This window comes from Diabrotica virgifera, chromosome 2 (genome assembly GCF_917563875.1).
Source record: "Diabrotica virgifera virgifera chromosome 2, PGI_DIABVI_V3a".
NCBI lineage: Eukaryota > Metazoa > Arthropoda > Insecta > Coleoptera > Chrysomelidae > Diabrotica > Diabrotica virgifera.
This window is the reverse complement of record NC_065444.1, coordinates 280709233-280732758: the sequence shown is the minus strand read 5'-3', so window position 1 is coordinate 280732758 and position 23526 is coordinate 280709233. Positions and strand designations below refer to the sequence as shown.

The window sequence follows — 23526 nt, the reverse complement described above, 5'->3', positions numbered from 1 at the left end:
CGCTGTCAAGTTCCCCTTTCTTTCTACTATGTCGCTACAGCCCAATTCGGGCCCAGGCCTCCCCCAGCATCTGCCTCCAAGCATTAGTGATGTTGATTATAGATACTTTCGAGTATTCGTTACAAATCGTTACTTTTGTATAAAGTAATCATTTACAGTATTCGTTACTTTGATTACTATGATTAGTTTTGTTACTTTTGTATTTGAGTACTGGTAATCATATCGAGAATCGTATTTCTCAGTAGGTAGGTATTTTGTATAGGTATTCCGATATAACAACGACCTTCACCGATATGTTTAAGGGATAAAAATGATTTGGTTACTATGATTAGTTTTGTTACTTTTGTATTTGAGTACCGGTAATCATATAGAGAATCGTATTTCTCAGAAGGTAGGGGTACATTCCATGTCAAATCACTCAGGCAAAAAATTTTGGCTCTCCGATTTGTCTGAAAATTGGTATATAGCTTCTGCGGGACGTAAAAATAAGATATATAAAGTCAAAAAATCTTCTTCTTCTTTTTTTCTCAAAATATTATTTTATGCGATTTTACAGTGATTTGGTGTTTATTTAAACAAATTTGCATTTTATGTCGTAAAGTATCAATGAAAAACATAATATTTTAATAGAAAGGACTCAAAAATGTCATTATATAGTATTATAACAAGTTATTTTGAATCAAAACAAGTTTTTGATCAAATTTTATGGTGTAAAAACGTTAAAATACCGTTTTTTACATTTTCCTCCATTCCCAAAATACATCATCATCGATTTGGCTGAAAATTTGCCCACAGATAGCCAAAAGATAGGACTTTAAGTGGTTAGAAGGATTTAAATTATATTACAATACCAAAAAAGTTACATGCAGTAATATCAGACCTAAAAGTATATATTAGTCCAGTCGGGATAGCATTTGAAATTGAATGCCGAGCTGCCCAAAATTTTATTTTTCTGATCTTTAGAGGAGTCAATAGTAGCCTAAATTTAAAATCACGAATGAATTCCTCCGTTACGTTAGCCGCCATCTTGATTTTAAAGGAGAACCTGTTTTGCTCAATATCTCCGCCATTTTTAACTTTTCGACAAAAATGGTAGGGACTGAAATTGTTCCAAATAAATCGTATTTATAATTATTACAATTTCTTTTTAACAATTTTTGTCGTGAGGTCGATATTTTCGAGTTAATTGTACTTACAGTAGACGCCTATATTTTTGACTATAATATTGCATGTAACTTTTTTGGTATTGTAATATAATTCAAATCCTTCTCACCACTTAAAGTCCTATGTTTTGTCTATCTGTGGGAAAATTTTCAGCCAAATCTATTATGATGTATTTTGGGAATGGAGAAAAATGTAAAAAACGGTATTTTTCTACACTATTAAATTTGATCAAAAGCTTGTTTTGAATTAAAGTAACTTATTATAATGACATTTTTGAGTCCCTTTTATTAAAATATTATGTTTTCCATTGATACTTTACGATAGAAAATGCAAATTTGTATAAATAAACACCAAATCACTGTAAAATCGCATAAAATAACATTTTGAGAAAAAAAGAAGAAGAAGATTTTTTGACCTTAAATATCTTATTTTTACGTCCCGCAGAAGCTATATACCAATTTTCAGACAAATCGGAGGTCCAAAATTTTTTTTGCTCCAAAATTGAGTGATTTGAAATGGAATGTATAATATTAAATAGGTATTCCGTCACACCCTTAAAACGCTTCATACCGATAATGATATTCGATAACATTCCTAAAATACCGGTCCTGTCCGTTACTCGCTGGGATACGATTGGTATTTTTTTATTATAGAAAGTAATCAAGTGTACTGGTTGTAGATACAATACTCGCTCTAATACGATTGGTACGGAGTAACGAAGTAATCAGAGTAATTAAAGTAATCAAAGTAGATACAATAGTCGTTACTCGCTCTGATACGATTGATACGAAGTAATAAGAGTAATCAAAGAAATCAAAGTAACGATTTGCCTCTCTGTATAGTATGTAATCGTTACTTTCGGTATTCGTAAGTAACGAGTACTTTGTAACGAATAGTTACTTTTTCAACATCACTACCAAGCATCTCTTTCCTTGGCTGCTCTCCTGCAGTTATCTACCCTTAATATATCTTCATCATCGGTTCTTACTCTTCCTCTTCTCTTCCTTGGTCGTTCTACTGTCCGACGACCCCCAATAGTTCCACTAAGCGTTCTACTAGATGTTCTTCCTGTTATTGTCCATTCTTATAGGGTTACCTGCCCAATAATTTAATTTCAACCATTTAAGCTGTTTAAAAAATTACTTTAAATTTTACCATTTATAGTTCTCTATTAATATTTTTCTGAAAAACTACTTTGATATGTACAAATCTACACGAAAAAACAGGATTTAACTTATATTACCTACATGAAAATTAGATTTTACGTATTTTCCAAAACATGTTTAAAATAAATAACAATAATATGGATATATACTCGTTACCTAAGTTGGAAGACATTATTTTCACAATATTTAATATTATCATTATTGTCTACAAGTTCTTAATACTATTTTTTTTTTTCAATATATTGCACAAAACCTATAGACCAGGACTAATCTGTAAAAAAAAACGTGTATTTTTGGATGTGAGAGGTGACATTCGGATTTTTGCAGATAAAGTTAGGTGACACCTTCAGTAATAATAATTGACTTATGCTCCTTCTCAAATATGCCCGGAACATTAATAAAAAAATTAAAATATTTAAAAATTTCGAAAAACATCGATTTTTTTCTGCTTTCTTTGCTTATAACTTTAAAACGGTTCGTTTTGGAACAAAGTCTTAGGGCCGGTTGTTCTAACGCTAATCAACAATGATCATTATCAAATATTTAATTACTGTCACCAAATGTCAATGTCAACTTTGATTGGGTTGTTGAAAACATAATTGATTATAATTGTGAGATTAGTTAATCAATTAACATAACAATTATTAACATAATTGATTAACTAATTTCATAATTGTAATCCATAATTATGTTTTCAGCAACCCAAACAAAGTTGACATTGACAGTTGGTGACAGAAATTAAATATTTGATAATGATCATCTTTGATTAGCGTTCAAACAACCGGCCCGTAGAGAGATAAAATAAAGATAATTGAATTTTGTATGATATACGACCGGTCAAAAATGTCTTAAGGTATTACCTTTTCTGCAATATAGCAATAAATACAAAATAAGGGGGCAAAATACGCCTGTTGTTATTCAATTTTTCTTAACCACGTTGGTGGCACTTAGAACCTTTGTAATTCGCTTAGAAAATTCTTATAACTTACTTAAATGGTCTACCAAATTTCATTAAAATCGACCTAATAGATTTTGCATAATAAATTTGCAATGTAAATGTTTTTAAAAAAGTTCAAATTTTTTAAAATCTTTCTGAACAAAAAGTAGACCATTTAAAAGTTGGCTAATTTTTTTACATATAAAGAGGTGCTCTAAATATCTAATACACTTTACAGAATTAAAATCGGATTATATAAGGGGCCTCAGCAATGTTTTAAAATTATAAACAATTTTTTTGCTTATAAACAAATAGCTTTGTTTAATAATAAAAAAATTAATTTTTAGCAATGCAAATAATTAAAACCGGTATAATTTGACTTAAACTTTCAAATGCTGTCAGCAGAATTGCTATTTTATTTTTTAATCAAAAGTTATTCTCGGCCAAAAATTGCAATTTTTCGATTTTTTGAACGTTCCACCGCGTTTATCTCGAAAACTATGCATCCTACGAAAAAACTTGTAAGAACATTTTTTGCTTAGAATTACCCAATAAATGCAAAAAAAATGTTTTATTTTGCGAAAAATCGATGTTATGTAATTCCTCAAGTTCTTTGTTTATAACAATCTTATCGACATCCGGATCAACTATTACCCAAAAAATTCTTGTTCTACTGATCAAAATACATAAAAAAAACTTGGATAAGTCCATCTAAACAAAGAAGCCCGTAGCACCCAGTCCTGGACGCAGCACTAATTTGTTTATAAGCCAAAAAATTGTTTATAATTTTAAAACATTGCTGAGGCTGCTTAAATAATCCGATTTCAATTCTGTAAATTGCATTAGATAGGTGGAGTGCTTCTTTATATGTAAAAAAATTGACAAATCTTTGTATGTTATACTTTTTGTAGTGCAAGATTTTAAAAAATTTTAATTTTTTAAAAAAGTTTAGATTGCAAAATTATTATGCAAAATTTAGTAAGTGAAAATGAAAGTTTAATGAAATTTGGTGGACGGTTTAAGCACATTACAAAAAATTTCTAAGCGAATTAAGAAGATTCCATGTGTAACCTAAGTTATGGAAAAACATTGAATGAAGACAGGCTTGTTTTGCCACCTTATTTTATATTTATTGCTATTTTGCAGCAAGGGTGTTAAACTAAGACATTTTTAACCAATCTTATCTGATAGAAAATTTAATTACCTTTGTTTTATTCCCATACGACTTTGTTCCAAAATGAATCGTATTATAAGCAAAGAAAGTAGAAAAAAACGAAATTTTTTGAAATTTTTAAATAATTTATTTTTTGAATTAATGTTCCAGGCATATTTGAGAAGGAGCAAATAATAATTATCATTATTAACGAAGTTATCACCTAACTTTATCCGCAAAAATCCGAATGCCACCTCTCACATCCACCTAAAAACATATCCTTCTTGGTCTACTATTGCAGCTTTTACTTCAATAGGTAAAACTAATACCCGAATGATGCGACTATACATAAAGATAATAAATTAGATTTTAGGAGATAAAGATAAATTAGAGGATTTAGTGTTAGTCTAAAATATAAATATGTACGGTTGAATAAATAAATGTAATAAATTAATCCTGTTTTAGTGTTAGTGTTAGAGGACTTTAAATAAATTAAAATAAACATTCCAATACACTCATGTTTTGAAAAGATTATTGGAGCCAAAAATAGACAATATTTTTCTAGACTAGGAAAAATCAAGGAGCAGAAAATATTTTTATAAGTAAAGTCGTGAAGTAAAAAAGCGTCTGGATTGTATAATAATATATTTTCGTTGTATTATCAACAACTATTTGGCAATTATCATTTTGAGATATTTAAACTTAAAATATATTGGTCTTGTGCAAAATATTTGTACAGTTTAATAAAAACACTAAGAAGTTTAACAACAAACCACTACTTAAAAACTAAGATCGTATACATTTGAGATATCACTTACTCCAACAATTTTTTAATTTGCATATTGCCAAGCTCTTTTTTACGATATGAGAGTTCTTTTATATGGAATTACGATATATTTTTTTCTGTAATCTGCTTTGTAACTTTTTAGTAACAAAACTAGGCAACTAGGCTTTTATATAGGTACAACAAATAGACCGTTTTAATTGTTTTATAACGCTTGTGATCGGGAAATTAATAGGACATTCTTCCTCTTAGCAGTTAACCTGATCCAGGTATCGTGTCATGAAGCTTTGCAATGTTCCTCCATTTCTTTATATCTTTTTCTAACACATTATAACAATGGATCGTGGTAAATGGTCCATTACCTTTCCCCTGGATGGTAAATTTTTCAAGACCATTTCTTCGAAGATCTTGTCCAAAATAGCCTATTATTTGTTCTGATAATTGTTTAATGTTTAGCTAGTTCAGTATAGATTCATTTGTTCTGCGGTCCACCCATAATATTCTCATAATTCGCCTCCAGCAGTACATCTCAAATACTTTTAAAATATCTTTCTTCTTACCAGTTTCATTGGTATATGTATGTATTTTTCATAGCTTTTCGAAATTTTTGTTACAGTATATTCATGATTAGACAAATAATTCATATTTTGCATATTTAGTGTTTGAGATTCTGCATATATACTTCTTTTCATGAGCATTTTTCAGTGCGTCACAAATGATAAAAGTGATAATATACATTTTAGTGACATGTCATATTAGTTAAATCTGACAGTTGTCACATTTTATTTGCAATTGGGCATAAAATCAAATCAACTGTGTTTATTGCATTTATAAAATGGTATTTTCTTTGATTTGTATTGTCTTATAAATTGTTCAGATTATATTCGTAGATATATTATATAATTCGCAAATTATTTTATTTTCGATTATGGCGCCATCTATTGACAACTAGAATAAATGTTATAAATGTCACCGACGAAATGTAATCACCGACATGCGCTTTTTTTCTGTCACATACAATTTAATGCGTTAGAAAGAAATCGAAAAACTGTGGCGCACTGAAAGATCCTCATGAGAAAAAGCATACCTACGAAACCTAATACTATATCCAAATGTTCATCTGCATAATTATAATAACATGTTTTTGTTCAACTCCAATAACTAACATCACCCGTTCTTTTAATACTTTAAAAGTTTACAGTTTTCTATTTCTCAAATGTATACGAAACAAAACAATGACAATGTATATTCACAACGAGCGATCCTCAGTAATTTTATAACAAGGTATAGCTACTATTTATCTAAAATTCCCAAAATACTGTTGACAATCACAAACTGTCAAAATATTGCTTCATGAAGGGCACTTCAATCGATGCCTTTATTTGTAAACTAGGAAAAGCTTTAAAACATATTCTTGTAAAAATTTAAATAGGTCCCACAAAAGTCTTCTATCTTTAAATAACATTAGTCTTTTATTTAATTGAATGGTGCGTACCTTAAAGTGCGTATATAGCACTCTTTATTTTTTATTTTTCGAAGCGTTTCCTCTTAAAAGCCCATTGTCAGGGCCGCCGCTACCATGTGTGCAAAGTGTGCATCGCACACGGGTGCCCAAAAGTAGTCCACTGATGATAATTTTTTTAAACGAAAATAAATTCAAAAAACAAATAGTAGTGATTCAGATATTTCTATAAACTCTAATATTTCAAACAATCTAAACAAAAATGCCAGAAAATGTTATTTATTATATAAACTGCCCTTTTGCAACTGTAGTTGTAAAGTAGTTTCGGGAATGCTTTTTAAGTGGCTGGCGGTTTTCTGATTTTAAGGGTATTTTTATCTACGTGGTCCATATGCGAATTTTTCAAATTCCGAACATTTATTATTTGTTAAGAGAGTACGACACGACAATAGGATACTTTCCGAGAATTTAGATAAGTGCTTGTTAAGTTGCTCTCATTGAGTAATATAAAAAAGTATTTTTTATTACTCGATGGTTTAAAAAATCTTTTTTATTACTCGATGGTTGCTCTGTTATAATATTGTTTCTTTATGCTTGTATGGTTATAGATGGGTTATAGTTCAATCTAAGTTGAGAATTTGATGATTTTAGACATGCTTCTGATAAACGATTTTGTTTGTAATAGATGCATAGCAGTGTGCCCGTTTCTTTTGCACATTAGCACATTACTGTATTTCAAATAGGCCTGGAACCCGCGTGCCAAAAAAAGTTTATTAATAGCAAGCTGAAAATTTGTTAATAGCTTAAACGGTGTCTAGCCGTGCAAACTTTGATGTACGGGAACACTGGAATAGGGGAAGTTTTAATTGTGGAACAGTTTAAAAATTTGGAACTTCAGATTACGAAAGCGTCCCATGTATTTTGTCGGACAGAACATCCAATTGATTTGTTAACCTTTCATTATACTCTCATGCTAAAATCAGACTTCTATTACTAACCAACATGATTCCTGTCATTTGACATGTTCTTCGTGTTTCACTCATTAAAATGCCCAGTTCGTCATAGACACCAGTTTTGATTTCTGATTTTTGCATGAGAGTTTAATGAAATGGTAACAAATCAATTGGCAGTTATGTCTGACAAAATACATGGAACGTTTTCATAGTCTGACGTTTCAAATTTTTAACCTGTTCCACAATTAAAATTTCCCCTGTTCCAGTATTCCCATACATCAAAGTTTGTCCGACTAGACACCGTTAAGCTATTAACAAATTTTCAGCTTGCTATTAATCAACTTTTTTTTGGTACGCGGAATCCAGGTCTAATTCAGAGCAATTATTTTTCATATACCCGTTACGATTACGATGTATCTCCTGCACATTTCTTTAAATACTAGTACCTATCTATGTTGAAACGACTAAAGTGTTAAAAGGGGGGCGGCAAATATTAAGTTGCACACGGGCGGCCAACACTTTAGCGGCGGCCCTGCCCATTGTGTAACACATTATTTGGCGCCCAACGTGGGACCCTAAACTAATGTGTTGCACTTAACACGATAGACTATGTTTGAGGCTTACAAAAAGGGAAGAGACCGCAGTTCTCAGACTTGGAAGAGATGTAAGCGTGCTTCTTAAGACAGTCCCACTAGTACACAGGAAAAATTAAAATTGCAGATAAGAAGAAGTAAAGAATATAAGATGAATTAAAAGGCTGCTTGACATATTTGTCCAAGCCTTAACGTCGACCCATTCGGTGACATGTATATACGCATTTTATTATTTTTTAAGTAATTATTCAATGGGAATTTTAGAAAATCTGCAAGAACCACAAACCCAGGGCTCTTCGCCATTAATAACTAAAGGTTTGTTTTTCCTTTCAAAATTATAAAACTTAGTACGAAACAGACACATAATGAGCCACAACCTTTCTCTTGGTATAAAAGTAAGAATGCTGCGATGCTACGTTTTCTGTTTTTTATGGGGTTGAATCATGGACTTTGAACGAAGATATGTGCCGAAAATTGTAAGCATTGGAGATATGTCTATATCAGAGAATTCTTAAAATTCCGTGGATTGACTGGGTCACAAATGTGGAGGTCCTTAGAAGAATGAGGAAGAACCGAGAGGTACTAACCACCATCAAATCTCTAAAGTTGGAATACTTTGGACACATTATGCGAAATGAATCCAGATATCCCCTCTTCAAGCTATCCTGCAATAGTGCGGCAGATTTATGCAAATATTATAAGAATTGTGCATTTAATGATAGAAGCATATAATTTGGACCACATATACTACACATATAGAGGTTCAAATCTAGATACGAGGCCATCTCAGTTTTTCTTCCTTTTACAAAAATGGCGGGCATTCAAAATGGCGACTATACATATGTGACTAATAGCACGATAACTTTTGAACGAGATGTCAGATTTCAACCAAATTTGGTATATATAGTCCGTCCGCTATAACTTTTCCCATGCGGTACGATTCATTTTCAATCAAATTAAGTCAAAACAGAAAGTGAAACGATGTGTGTAGTATATAGTATACAGTATACAAAATGTATATACACATCGACGACGTTCATTTCAATTTATGTTTTGACTTAATTTGATTGAAAATTAATCGTACCGCATGGGAAAAGTTATAGCGGACGGACTATAGGTTCTTTTTTTGATGAATGATATCGAAGTCTTGAACCGGAAGAATCGGTTTACCAGAATTTGTGTTTTTACTGTTTTTTTATGTAAAAATATGTTGTTTCTTTTTCAATTCTTTCACCCTGTATATATTGATTTTTCAAAAAGGTGATACCGGCGTTGAAAAGAGCGTAAAAATATTTTTTAGGAAATATTTTGAACTCTTTAGTTGTAATAATTACCAATCAATACATAATTAATTACTTTTAATGGGAAATAAGCCACAATTTTACCAAAAAAATAATTTTATTAACGTTTCGTCACCCAATTCGGGTGTCGTTGTCAAAATACATGCATAATATTAATACATGCATAACCTATCTTTACATGTAGGTACCTATGTGCGGCAGATTCGTGCAAATAATAATAAGTATAAGAATTATTGTGCATTTAATGGTAGAAGCATATAATTTGGACCACACATGCTACACATACAAAGATTCAAATTTAGATATGAGGTCATCTCAGATTTAGTCTTTTACGAAAATGGCGGGCATTCTAAATGAATCTGCCGCCCATAGGTACAGGTGAACATACGTTATGCATTTATTAAATGGTAATTAACACAACTGAAAAGTTCAAAATATTTCCTAAAAAATATATTTACACTCTTTTCAATGGCGTTATTACCTTTTTGAAAAATTTATATATACAGGGTGAAAGAATTAAAAAGAACAACATATTATTACATAAAAAAAAGTAAAAACACAAATTCTGGTAAACCGATTCTTCCAGTTCAAGACCTCGATATTATTCATCAAAAAAGAACCTATATATCAAATTTGGTTAAAATCTGACATCTCATTCAAAAGTTATCGTGCTATTAGTCACATATGTATAGTCGTCATTTTGAATGCCCGCCATTTTTGTAAAAGAAACAAAAACTGAGTTGGCCTCATATCTAGATTTGAACCTTTATACGTGTAGTATATGTGGTCCAAATTATATGCTTCTACCATTAAATGCACAATAATTCTTATATTTGCACGAATCTGCCGCGTATAGGTACATGTGAAGATACGTTATGCATTTATTAAATGGCAATTAACATAACTAAAAAGTTAAAAATATTTCCTAAAAAATATTTTTACGCTCTTTTCAACAGTGGTATTAACTTTTTGAAAAATTAATACATACAGGGTGAAAGAATTGAAAAAAAAACAGCATATTTTTACATAAAAGCCAGGAAAAACACAACTTCTGGTAAACCGATTCTTCCAGTTCAAGGCCTCGATCTTATACATCAAAAAAAGAACCTATATACCAAATTTGGTTGAAATCTGAAATCTTGTTCAAAAGTTATCCTGCTATTAGTCATAATGTATAGTCGCCATTTTGAATCTACGCCATTTTTGTAAAAGGCAAAATCTGAGATGGCCTCATATCTAAATTTGAACCTTTATATGTGCAGTATATGTGGTCCAAATTATATACTTCTATCATTAAATGCACAATTGTTTCACATATCGGCTGCACTGCAAGGAAAATATTTGGAGAGCGAGGTCCAGGAATAACAAGAACATCCTAGTTAAAGAACCTCATAACCTGGTTCAACACAAAATCTGCTGTGCAGCTTTTCCGCGTTGCTGCAGATAAAGTGAAGATTGCCATGGTGATCGCCAACATTCGATAAGGATAGGCACATCAAGAAGAAGAAAATACAATAGAAGGTGCATATATGATCTGGACATTCAAATCAAGTCAAACTACAATCAATTTGTCAAAATAAAAAAATAATTAAACTCTGATCGAAATTATTGAGACAAAAATATAAAGAATGGGTGTCAACTTACTAAGAGGATTACATATAACATCAATATGTTCTAGAGCCCTAAGTTTTGGTTTTTATTAAAAAAAATATTATAAAACTTATCTTTACAACTATAAATAAATACTTTACCTTTACATATGTATAGTTATTCCTTAAGCTTGTTGTGATAACATGTTTATTACATAACAATCTAGAATGGAAGGCCAATGGCAAAAGCTTTAATCAAAGCTCTCCCAGAGTCATACATACCGATAAATCCAAAGAAGAATCCTAGAGATATGATAAAATAATCCAGAGCTACTCCTTTGGAATCCAAACCTTCCCGTTTTAATTTCAGATGGAAATAACAAGGCCATATAAAACTTAACATCGTACCTGTAAAACTACCTATGAAACCCATTAGAATTGAAAAGTGTGGGATGAAGCACGCCATCAAAATTGTAAATACAACTACTGCTACCCTCCAAGCCAGGCCCCAGACCTTCAGTTCACCATCTACAGCCCAAATAGAGTTGAAGGGAGTTTTAGGTTTACCTGGAAAAACAAAAGTAATCAAGTTCGCAAAATGAATCATAAAACAATTAAATATATATCTTAAAACACGTCACTTTTAATTTTTAAATGCCCATCAATTTCTAAATCATTAGACCACCTAAATTGTCCACCAATGAACTGTTGTTCATCATCATTCTCATTGAATTATTTTTATGCGAGGTCAGCTTCCTAGTTGCGTTTCTCCATAAAATTCTATCTTGGGTTATATCAATATTAATTCCCTTTACCAATGTGTGCTACCTAAATGTCTTCTTCCAGGTCTTCTTTGATCTTCCTCTCCTAGTTCTTTCAGGACTAGGAGAGGAACTTCAGGGGATCGCACTTCAGCAATTATTCTTCATAAAGGGTGATTCATGACCAAACCATCTTAGACTTCCCACATCTAGACTTCCCCTAATATACTCATTTTTAATTTTATCCTTTTTTGTCACTCCACTCATCCGTCTAAGCATTCTCATTTCCGCCACATGCATTCGTTTTTCCTCTTTCTTTTTAACTGCCCAACATTCAGTTCCGTACATCATAGCCGGTCTTATGGCTGTCTTATGGCTGGTGTAAGAATTTTCCATTCAGCTTCATTGGAATTTTTCTGTCACACAACACACCACTCGCTTTCTTCCACTTCATCCATCCAGCCCTAATTCCATTGCATGGATTTCCATCTATTTCTCCATTATCCTGTAATACCGATTCTGGGTATTTAAAACTATTGCTTTTCACCATCCAATTATTTGTAATAACTCCATCTTTAAATGAACATTCCAAATACTCTGTTTTTTTATCTTACTAAGGTGTTCCAGTTTTTGTTCTAAGTCGCTTTCACAATTTCCTACTAACACTAGATCATCAGCATACATTAAGCACCATGGGATGTTACCCTGTAGTTTCGCTGTTATCTGCGGGATCTGAATAAATAGGGACTAAACACCGAGCCTTGGTGCAATCCTACTTTCACATAAAATTTATCAGTCTCTCCCACACCTGTCCTAACACTAGTCGTTACTCTCTCATACATATCTCTCACAATCTTTGCATATTCACCAGAGACTCCTTTCTTATTGAGTGCCCACCACAGAATCTCTCGAAAAACTCTATCATATGCTTTCTCAAGATCAATGAATACTATATGAGCGTTTGTTCCTTTATTCCTGTAGTTTCCGTCAATTGCCTCATAATGAACTGTTCAACACCAATCAACTGTTGTTAAAAAGTGCTAAAAAAGTGTCATCCGTAAAGACGTAAAGAAGTGACATCCGTAAAAAGTATATGTGGCCCAGGAGCTGTTAGAAAATTACTTTGATAGAGGTCAGAGTTTCACATAAAAAGTACTTTTTTAGATGAAGCGGCTTTTATACTCAACGGTCATGTAAACTGCCAGACATCGATACTGGGCAAGCGAAAATCCACATTGGATGGAAGAATATAGGACACAATAAGCCTCACTTCGTAAGAAGGTGAATGTTTGGGCCGGCATCATAAACAATCATATTACAGGACCATCTTTTTTGAGTAAAATGTAACTGCTCCTCGTTATCTGGAATTTCTTCAGGATTATCTTCTGATACCACAGCTGAATCAGTTGAGGTACAAAATCACGGTATCACACAATGGCGTTGAGGTACGAAAATACTTAAATAACGTTTTCCCATGCAAATAGGTAGATAGATAGAAGGGAATCTATCGAATGGCCACCAAAGTTTCCAGATTTGTTTTCCTTAGACTTTTTTATGGAGAAATTTGAAAACAGCAGAAATACGACATTTTATTGCTCTTTTAACTTATATAAGTACTTATTTATATAATATAAAATTTTATTTCATACTTACCTCTAAAAAATGATCTTTCTAGCAATTCACAAGCTGCATAATACGGAAGCGGATAACTCAAAAGAGCTTTGATAACAAGACAGATGTTAACAAGTCCTTTAAATCCAGCAGAAGGTAAGTTGTTTGTTATAACTTGCTGAGTATCGTTTTGAAACGTCAAAAAACATAGATATCCAAACAGTGATTTGAATACAGCTGCCCATACGTGGGACCAATCCAGCATCCATTGAAATTTGCTTGGGTCTTCCATGTTACCTTCTAGAGTAGGGAGGAAAATTTGCGATGTATACGAAAAAACGATCACTCCTAGATTGATGGGGAAGTTCTCCCAGTCGACAGACCATTTGACTTTCCTCCAGCCCCAATCACCAATGTACAGAAGACAATATCCCAGAATGATGGCATTAATGAGAATATGGGACATTGTACACCAGAACGATAGGACACTTACGCTTTTTAGTGATTTAAGAAAACCTATAATAAAAAATAGAAGTTTAGTTCTTTATTTTTTAGGTAAATTCATATAAATTCTTAATAATATTTTATTAAACGCTTTTCTTTAGTTCAATCGTTTGGGTCAAATCTTTAGACGTTAATTTGACTGGCTTTTCTTCAATGCAAATGAATGAAAATTTGCAGACATATGCATTATCGAGAACAATAGTACGTAAAGGAATAGTCAATAAAAAAACCGATTTTAATGGAAAATGCTTAAATTCTCTTGTTTTTTTAAATGAAGAAACTTTAAACATTTACAGATTGTAGCTAATTATATGAACTATACATTATTTCACTTTTTACGTTAATTGTTTACGTTATGCTTCATAAATAAACAATAAAATTTCAAATTTTTTTTGACGATTCCGAATACTTTTCATGTTTGTACATCATATGTTTTATACATATATTTTAATAAACATGACGATATATTTTCATGTTTCAAAAGTGTAAGACTAAGAAGTAAAAAATAAAAAAATATGAAAAAATATTTTTAAGAAACGCTGTTCTTTAATTACAAGTGACTAAAATTAAAAATAATATAAATAAAACAACTAAAAAACAAAAAATTAAAAAAATTCAATCTTGAAGGATTATTAGAAAAAAACTGTTAGACAGATTAAATATACAAAAATCTCACACATTCGTTACAAAATTGAAGAAATCTAACACATTCGTTAAAGAAAAGCGTGGGGCGCGTTTTTATTGAATAAACAGTTTTCGCCCCACGCTTTTCTTTAACGAATGTGTTAAATTTTTTCAATTTTGTAACGAATGTGTGAGGTTTTTGTACACCTATTCAATCTGTCTAACAGAGTTTTTCGAATAATCCTTCTAGTTTTAATTTTTAAATTTTTGCTCTTTAGTTGATTTTTTTATAATATTTTTAATTTTAGTCACTAAAGAAAAGCGTTTCTTAATTTTTTTTTTAATTCTTACTATCTCATGATATGGTGATTGTAAAGGTGTAGATAAAAGTGTATTAATAATCTGCTGACTGAAAAGAAAATAATAGATGACCCTTAGGCTACGGCTCCACGGGCGACAATTTTACGCCAGCAGTAGCCGTAAAACGAACTTAAGGTTCCGCGGAACGGAATAGGAATAGCCGAACTGAACCGACTACGCACAAGTCCTGTAGTTGGTACAGTTCGGCTATTCCTATTCCTTTCCGCGGAACCTTAAGTTCGTTACGGCTACTGCTAGCGTCAATTTCTCGCCCGTGGAGCCGTAGGCTAATAGAAAAACAGTTGATTTGTTGCCAAAAAAGAAAACAAAATATACAGTGGAGCGTCGAAAATCCAAGGCATGGAAAGGATGGATATGGAAAAAAGTTTAGTGGCTAGAGCGTTCTCCATAAGAGACGCGCAGTTATGGCCTCACCTGACCCCTGCTAAAAGTGAGCTAAAGCTACTCCTTAGAAGACGGAAGGGACCAAAGGAGCTAGTCCTGAGGATTGCAATGTTCAAAGTCGAAAGTATGACAGGTAAAGAGAGAGCGAGCTCGTCATTTTCATGCGTAGGGGAAAGATTGGTGTACTTTGTGTACAAGAAACTCATTGGAAAGGTATTAAGTCATGTTATCTTGGAGGTGGATGAATGATAATGTAGTTCGGACGGCCAGGGCAAAAATGGAGTAGGTATTACTTTGAATGAATGGAGGGAACACCTTGTAAGGGTATCCAGAAGAAGTGATAGAATAATAAGTGTCCTACTGAATGCAGGCAATACCAACGTAAACATCATATGTGCCTACGCCCCATAGGCAGGATGTGAAGGGACAGCAAAATTAAGAACTTTGGAGTACCCTTGACTGCGAGGTGCTCGACAGTCCTATAATCGAAAAGTTCTTCCTTTAGATTCGTGTAGATTTTATTGGAGATGATCTGAATGGATATATCGTTAGAGAAAGAGCAGGAATAGAAAGTGTTGATGAAGGTTTTGAGATGGGAATACCAAATGACGAAGGAAATAGTGTCATTGACTTTGAAGTAGCATAGGATTTGTCTGTAGTTATTGCGTTCTTTATTAAGACTGAAGACCAGTATGTTACCTATAATGGCGGGGAAGAGAAAGTCTGATAGATTTTTAGCTGTGTAGAAGCAGAAAGGAAAAAAAGTAGGACACCAGAAAGTAAAATGGTGGAAGTTAAATGACAAAGATTTGACAAAAGTGTTAAGGAGTAGATAGTGATGTAAGAGCTTGAGGAAAAATATGCGGTCGATGATTGGTGGGAAGTCAACACAAAGTTATGGTATGAGTGGGAGAGGAAGTGCAAGGAAAACCATCTGGTAAGGAAGGGGCCTCCTAAGCACAAATAAACTTGGTGGTAAGGTGATGAAGTGCAACAAAAGGTTAAAGAAAAAAAAGAGACAAGAAGAAGGTTTAACAGGTCCAAAACAGAGGAGGGAGATATACAAGGTAGCAAACAAGAAAGCAAATCGAGCTGTAGGCATTGCTAAGGAAAGATTATCTGCACAGTGTCTGTATAGTCTTCTGAAAATGAATTTTACCTTTCTTTCTTTCCTTATTAAATATAATCAACTATAAGTAGGTAAACCAAACTTGACAATTTCTTCTTACCTAAAGGAATCAGAAAAATTCCAACGAGCATCATCCAAGATCGAGTATCTATATCCCCATCGGGAAAAGTTCCTATCATCAAATCCCCACAAACAACAACGTACAGTATGCACGTCATAAGCAGTTCTATAACCTGGGCTATACTGACAATCTTACTTCCATATTTTTTCCCGAAACACTCTTTTGCGATAGCCACGTATGAATCTCTAACTCTGATCTGCTTGCCCGTTTGTACGTCGAATTCGTAAAGGCATTCGACAAGGATTTTGCCGGTGTAGCAACAAATATACGCTACACCTATCATTGCTGCGATGGCCCAGTATCCACCTTTTAGAACGGCGAAAGGCAGAGATACGATGAACATACCCTGAAAATTCAAAAAATAGATATTAAAATTGGGTAAAATTTTGTAATACATAATATGTCATAAACATATTTATTATAAGTGATAAATTCGACCGTTACTTGAGGGAAGTTCAGTTTATCTAACAATAACACTACCTGTTTGATCAAAAATTTACATCGCTCAACCTGGTAGAACCTTCAACAAAGTATAGCAGAACACAAAAGTGCTTTCAATGATATAAAAACAGATTCTACTTCTTCCTCTAGACCATGATCATCCTTTTAATGACCAATTTTATATTCTCTATATTTAAAATAAAGGCCTTAATTAGAATCTTCTTCTTAACGTGCTCTATCAAGTCCCCTTGACGTTGGCGATTAACATGGTGAAACTGTCTCTGTCTCGAGCTATTCTAAATAGGTGTTCTGCTTTCTTTATTCCCGTCCACTCCCGGATATTCTTCAACCAAGAGGCCTGCTTTCTACCAATTCCTCTGCGTCCTTCGATTAATGAATTATATTGCAATAAATTGCAGATTCAGAAACATCTTAAGAGCAAAAGCTTATCCTGGATGCAACATTAACTCCGACCACAATTCAGTTGTAGTGACAATGAGAATAAAACACAATAAAATCCCAAAGAGCAGGACCAAAGGAAAACTAATAGGATGAACAAATAGACAGTATAGGAAGTATGTAGAGCAGCTGGAGATAAATGAATGAGAAGATGCACATGAAGCCACAAGAGACACAGAAATATGGATCAAGGATACATAGACAAGTCTCAAACAAACACTTAATAGAAGCAGAAGAAGCCTAAATAGGGAGACAAACTTCCATAATAAGAAAGTCATGGATGGCAGACAAGATCTTGAAATTGATAGAAGAAAGACGCCAAGAGAAAACAAAAATCGCCATGCATATTTAAGCTTAAACAGGACATTGGGGTAAATACGGTTAGGAGAGAAACAATGATTTAATGAGAAGTGAAAAGAAAAAAACTTCAGCAAGAATACAAAAACTGAAAACTACGTCAAAAAATAAAAGAGGTTGTAGGTCTATGTAAGTTCAAAAAAGGCTCTATAATGTAATGGAAAACGAAAATAAAGAAATTGTAATAGATCTTGAAAAGCAAAGACAAATGAGGGAAAGATTCCTCCTAGAATTATTTGCACACAACAAACTAGTTTACAGTCAACCAATAGAAAAAGGAGACCATTAATATATTGTCAGTTAAATATAAGTTAAATTAATTGCAAACTACTTTTCTCGCCACGTTTCAGGCAAGAAGTTTTCTAACAATAAAACACTGAAAACGTTTGTTTTCTATACTTCCACAAAATTTATTATAACTATGTGACTACAGCTGTTTCGGCAGAGTGCCTTTCTCAAGTGATATAGTTTACAATGTGTTTGCCTTTTTAAGTCTTTAACTGAAGAGGTTGAGGAGTGGGGAGCTGTTGGTCTCGAGTTGGTCATTCAGAATTATATCTGTATTTTTTAATTTATTAATTTATTTAGATTCTAATAAAGATAGCTAAAGGCCTTTATTTTGAATATGCAGAATTTGAAACTCTTCATTAAAAGAATGATTATGATCTAGAGGTGAAGTGTGTACGTAGAAGTGTCTCTTTTTCTATTGTTGAAAGCCCTGTTGTGTTCTGCTATCCGTTTGTCAAAGGTTCTGCCAGTTTGACCGATGTAAGTTTTCGGACAGTCACCACAAGTTAGTTTGTACACACCACTCTGCACACAGCTTTTATTGTTCTTAATATATAACACCAGCTTTCAGAACTAACAACAACTTAAGCAAATATATTAAGAACAATAAAAGCCGAAAGAGAAAGCAACTACAGAGTGCATTAACAAACTAAACTACAAACTAACTGTGGTGTGTACAAACTAACTTGTGGTGACTGTCCGAAAACTTACATCGGTCAAACTGGCAGAACCTTTTACAAACGGATAGCAGAACACAAAAGGGCTTTCAACAATAGAAAAACAGACACTTCTACATACGCACTTCACCTTCTAGATCCAAGGGCGGATCCAGGACCGATTTTCGGGAGGGGCCACGAACTTTTTTGAAGAGGGGTACCGGCGGGTAATTTTTAAAAATTAGTGTTACAATGATGAGTTTTAAGGCACTTTTCACACACTTTTGAGTGCCATAAAGACATTCAAAATTTATCGTTACTAAAGTATTAATAAAGTCAGTACCGATTCCTACACATTTCTTCGGATCCAAGTGCAGTTCTTTCAACAAGTTTAATACTTATTTTTCCCAATGCTTGTCCTGTCAGGCCTTGTTCTTCTCCTCTTTGTTGATTTTCCTTCATCACATGTTATCAATCAATAATTGATTTTGACTGGTGCTACTAATTTATGCTGCTCGGGATGCTGTGGATACGTGTTGTTTAAGTCTTATCTTTTGATGCGACTTTAAACCTGAACAATTCCCCTCATTACTAATTCCAGCATCTTCGTCCAGAAGCAGAAGGCCATCATCACGATGGCCTCTTAAAGGAATATTTTGTCGACCTAAAGAACACTATACACTCCACTATTTGTCGTTCTTTCTCTATTTTCTTATATCTGTTTAGACCTCCGAGAGTATATCTAGTTACTGACTGACTTTTGCGGGTTGCGATAACTTTGTAGAAAATATAGCCCAATCTGAACGCACTCCTTGTGATAATATCATATTATGATGTTTTTTCATGGGTGTGTATGGCTCCGTTTTTGCCCATAATTTTGGCGAAAGATGCTAAAGGTTTCGTGACGAGGCTTTGGGCTGTCATCCCTTTATTCTGACCATATTTTTCATTAGAAAAATAAAACGCAGTACTTAAAGAACAATCCCTTTTGTATGTGCGAAAGTACCAACCAATTCCTTTGTTCCAAGTGCTGATGACCCAAGTAACGCTTTATTTCGTTTTTATTCTTTGTGTGTACAGAAAATGGAAATTGATATGATTTTGATGGCTGTCAAGGTCGTTCTAACATCTTGATTGACAAAACATCCTGTATCATTTTTGAAATTTCCGTTACTGCTTGTGTTAAATTTTAGTCCAGAAGACATAATATGTACTTATCCCCTGTTTTGTACATATACATGTGTTTGAAACTAAAAACATTTGAACTGCAAATATTTAAATTTATATTTTTTTAAATTCTCGGAGGGGGCCATGGCCCCCATGGCCCCCTCCCTGGATCCGCCCTTGTCTAGATCATAATTATTCTTTCAATGAAGAGTTTCAAATTCTGCATATTAAAAATAAAGGCCTTAAGCTATCTTTTTTAGAATCTATGGAAATTAATAAATTGAAAAATACAGATATAATTATGAATGACCAACTCGAGACAAACAGCTCCTCTCTCCTCAACCTCTTCAGTTAAAGACTTAAAAAGGCAAACACATTGTAAACTATATCACATTCTGCCGAAACAGCTGTAGTCACATAGTTATAATAAATTTTGTGGAAGTATAGAAAACAAACGTTTTCAGTGTTTTATTGTTAGATAAAATGAACTTCCATCAAGTAATCGTCGAATCCATCAATTATTACAAGAAGTTTTCATTTAAGGTAATAAATGGTAGTAGGATTGATAGATGTACTCACGCAGTTTTAAATGATAATATGTATTGATAAATAAACTTATGATTTTTAAAGTTGGAAAAGCTATCTCGACAAAAAATGGTCCTAGAAAAACTGTTTTTTAATGTGTGAAAAATTCTCAGCAACACGAATATGGAACCGGCATTTCAAAATTTTGAGTTCCTGTGATGTTATTAAAAAACTAGTTATACACAAATTAGAACAATTTGCAAACGCCATTTTGGAGGGGGAGTTTACTTTAAATTTTGATTTCTATAAATTTCGTTTTTTAAATTGAATAAGTATTAACATCTAATCGCAACTTTTCCTTCAAAATAAAATATTTTATAATGCTTTTTTATACTGCAAATAATATTTTTTGTAAATTTATTTTTCAAGCTTTATTTATAATTATTTAAACAATTTAAAATTTGATTTAGTCAGTTCTTCAAAGTCCTTCAACTTCGCAGAAAAAAATCGTAAAATCTTCATAAAAACATGAACTGCCACTGCAGTTAAACAAGTAAATTATGTACAAAAATTACACATTTTTCATTATTTAAACAATGACCCCCTTGTCAAAAACAATGACCCCTTGAACAAAATGTCTTTTGTTTTCACTTAAACTTTGATATAAAATTTATTCCAACCTGTACCGTATTACATTTTGATTTTATTTTATTGGATCAGGATATGAGGTTATTATGGTAAACAATATGGAATGAGATAAATGGGTTTTATAATCGATAATTAACATTAATATGTTCTTATTCGTATAGACATTAGTCACCTGTATTGCATTCGTAACATTCCAAGCTGCCTGATACTCATTGATTTTAGACACGGTTCTTCCTTCCACAAAATCGGACCCTTCCGAAAAATCAACAGATGACATCCTACTTTGCTGTCTCTGATATGCATTACTAAAATTGCTATCTTCTTGCTGATTTTGATAGTTACTAGTATCATTGCTAAGAAACGGATTGGTTCCTTTCATGTTCATATTGCTCATCTCATGATGTTCGTCGACACCTCCATGATTGACTTGATTTTGAGTAGGAACTTGGGCAAAATGTACCCTTTCTCTCTCAGATTCAGAAGGGTCATCTGGGAGTCTGTTAGACGGCAAAATTTGTCTTCGAATCTGATTAGCTACATTAACGGCAGCGGATAGAGGAGGAAGACGGATTTGCCCTAGTCGGTTCATTTTTTGTACGTGTGTGATAATACACTTGATTCTCCAGACAGACGGCGGATTCAAAGAAAATCAATATCTGGCCACTGTACACGAAAACTTATTTACAAATTTTATCACCCACTACAATCACCGTAAGACTAAAACAATGAGTCATTGCCGTTCTCAAACGAAAATTCAACAGAAAGATAATTTAGTTTTGAGAATAAGAATGCTGGTCCATCGCAGCATCTCGAGTTACGTATTTGACATGGCAACAGATTTACAATAGGGAGAGCGCAGCTGCGGGAGAGGAATCCCTTTGGAAGAAGGGGGATGATAAATCGTAATTCCTGTAAAAATACACACAGGGTGATGTGTTTAAAATGTGTTTTATTAAAATATTATATGAAGATATACTTATATGAAGTTAAACCAATACAGAGTTAATCATAAATAATGGACCAAATAATTTCAGCTACAGGGTGTTAAATTTTTACAACTAAAATACATTTTTGTAAAAAATGGTATATCTTCAAAAAATGGTATACTTCTTGTAGGTACTTGTATTTGTTTGACTTTTAAAAAGTCAATGTTCTCGAGACTTGTTAAATTAAGGTGCTTCTAAACGAGCAATATTTTTACTGCAATATTGCTGCACTGTTGAACACAAAGTCCACTGCTGAACATAGACCTCTTCCTCGTATTTCCAACCCTGTCTATATTACGCCGCTCCCATCCAGTTTTTATTTAGTATTCAGTACGTCGTGTAGGTGGTCGACAGACCCTTCCTTTGTCTTCTCTTGGTCTCCATTCCAATAACCCCTTTGTCCATTGCCCATCTGTTATTCTAGCTAGGTGTCCTGCCCATCTTTATTTTAGTCTGGCTATCCTTTCGACGACGTCAGTCATCTTAGTTCTTTTCCTAATCTCTTCGGGTTTTATTTTGTCTCGCAGAGTTATTCGCAGAGGAATAAGTTATTTTTTCATATTCAAAAAATTGAAATAAAACAACATGGCAACAACCGCGTTTTTGCAATTTCAAAAATAGAAACATTAATTAACAAATTAAATATTTTTTTGCTCTATATTTGTAACTGTGCTCTATATATGGCATTTATTGACTTCGAAAAAGCATTTGATAGTGTGGAACACTGGGCAGTAAAGAATTCCCTACAAAACAGCAGAATAGACTACAGATATACCGACTTAATTACAAATATATATGATAAGGCAACAACAACTATCAAGCTAATGAAACAAACGGAGCCTATTAAAATAAACCGAGGAGTAAGACAAGGAGATACCATCTCGCCCAAGCTATTCAACCAAGCGCTAGAAGATGTGTTCAAACAACTGCACTGGGATGGTTTGGGTATAAACATAAACGGGCAATATCTGAATCACTTACGATATGCTGATGATATTGTATTAATAGCAGAAAGAAGTGAAGAATTACAAAGAATGATGGAAGAACTAGATAGAGAATCGACAAAGATAGGACTGAAGATGAATTACAGTAAAACAAAAACCATGACCAATCAACAAGAAGAACTAGTAATTACAGTGGCACAAACAAGAATAGAACAAGTAAAAGAATATATATATATATATCTAGGACAAATCACTAGATTAAATAGAGAAAATCAGACCGAAGAAATAAAGAGAAGAATAAGGTTGGCCTGAGCATCATTCGGAAAACTGTCTTATATTCTAAAGAACAGAAAATACCCGCAATACCTAAAAACAAAAGTCTTCAATCAATGTATACTCCCTGTTTTAATATATGGCTCTCAGACATGGACGTTTACA

The 23526-nt window shown here is 33.0% G+C and overlaps 1 protein-coding gene across 1 annotated transcript; it reads right to left on the bottom strand.

The window, feature by feature from the left end:
* Positions 1 to 1460: 1460 nt before the first annotated feature.
* LOC126879892 (vesicular inhibitory amino acid transporter) lies at positions 1461 to 21977 on the bottom strand. The gene is made up of 4 exons (XM_050643234.1): positions 21331 to 21977; positions 16597 to 16963; positions 13517 to 13990; positions 1461 to 11669 (listed from the first exon to the last, which is right to left on the bottom strand). The coding sequence occupies exons 1-4, from the start codon at positions 21745 to 21747 to the stop codon at positions 11326 to 11328; spliced, it is 1602 nt and encodes a 533-aa protein (XP_050499191.1). The 5' UTR covers positions 21748 to 21977; the 3' UTR covers positions 1461 to 11325.
* Positions 21978 to 23526: the final 1549 nt, after the last annotated feature.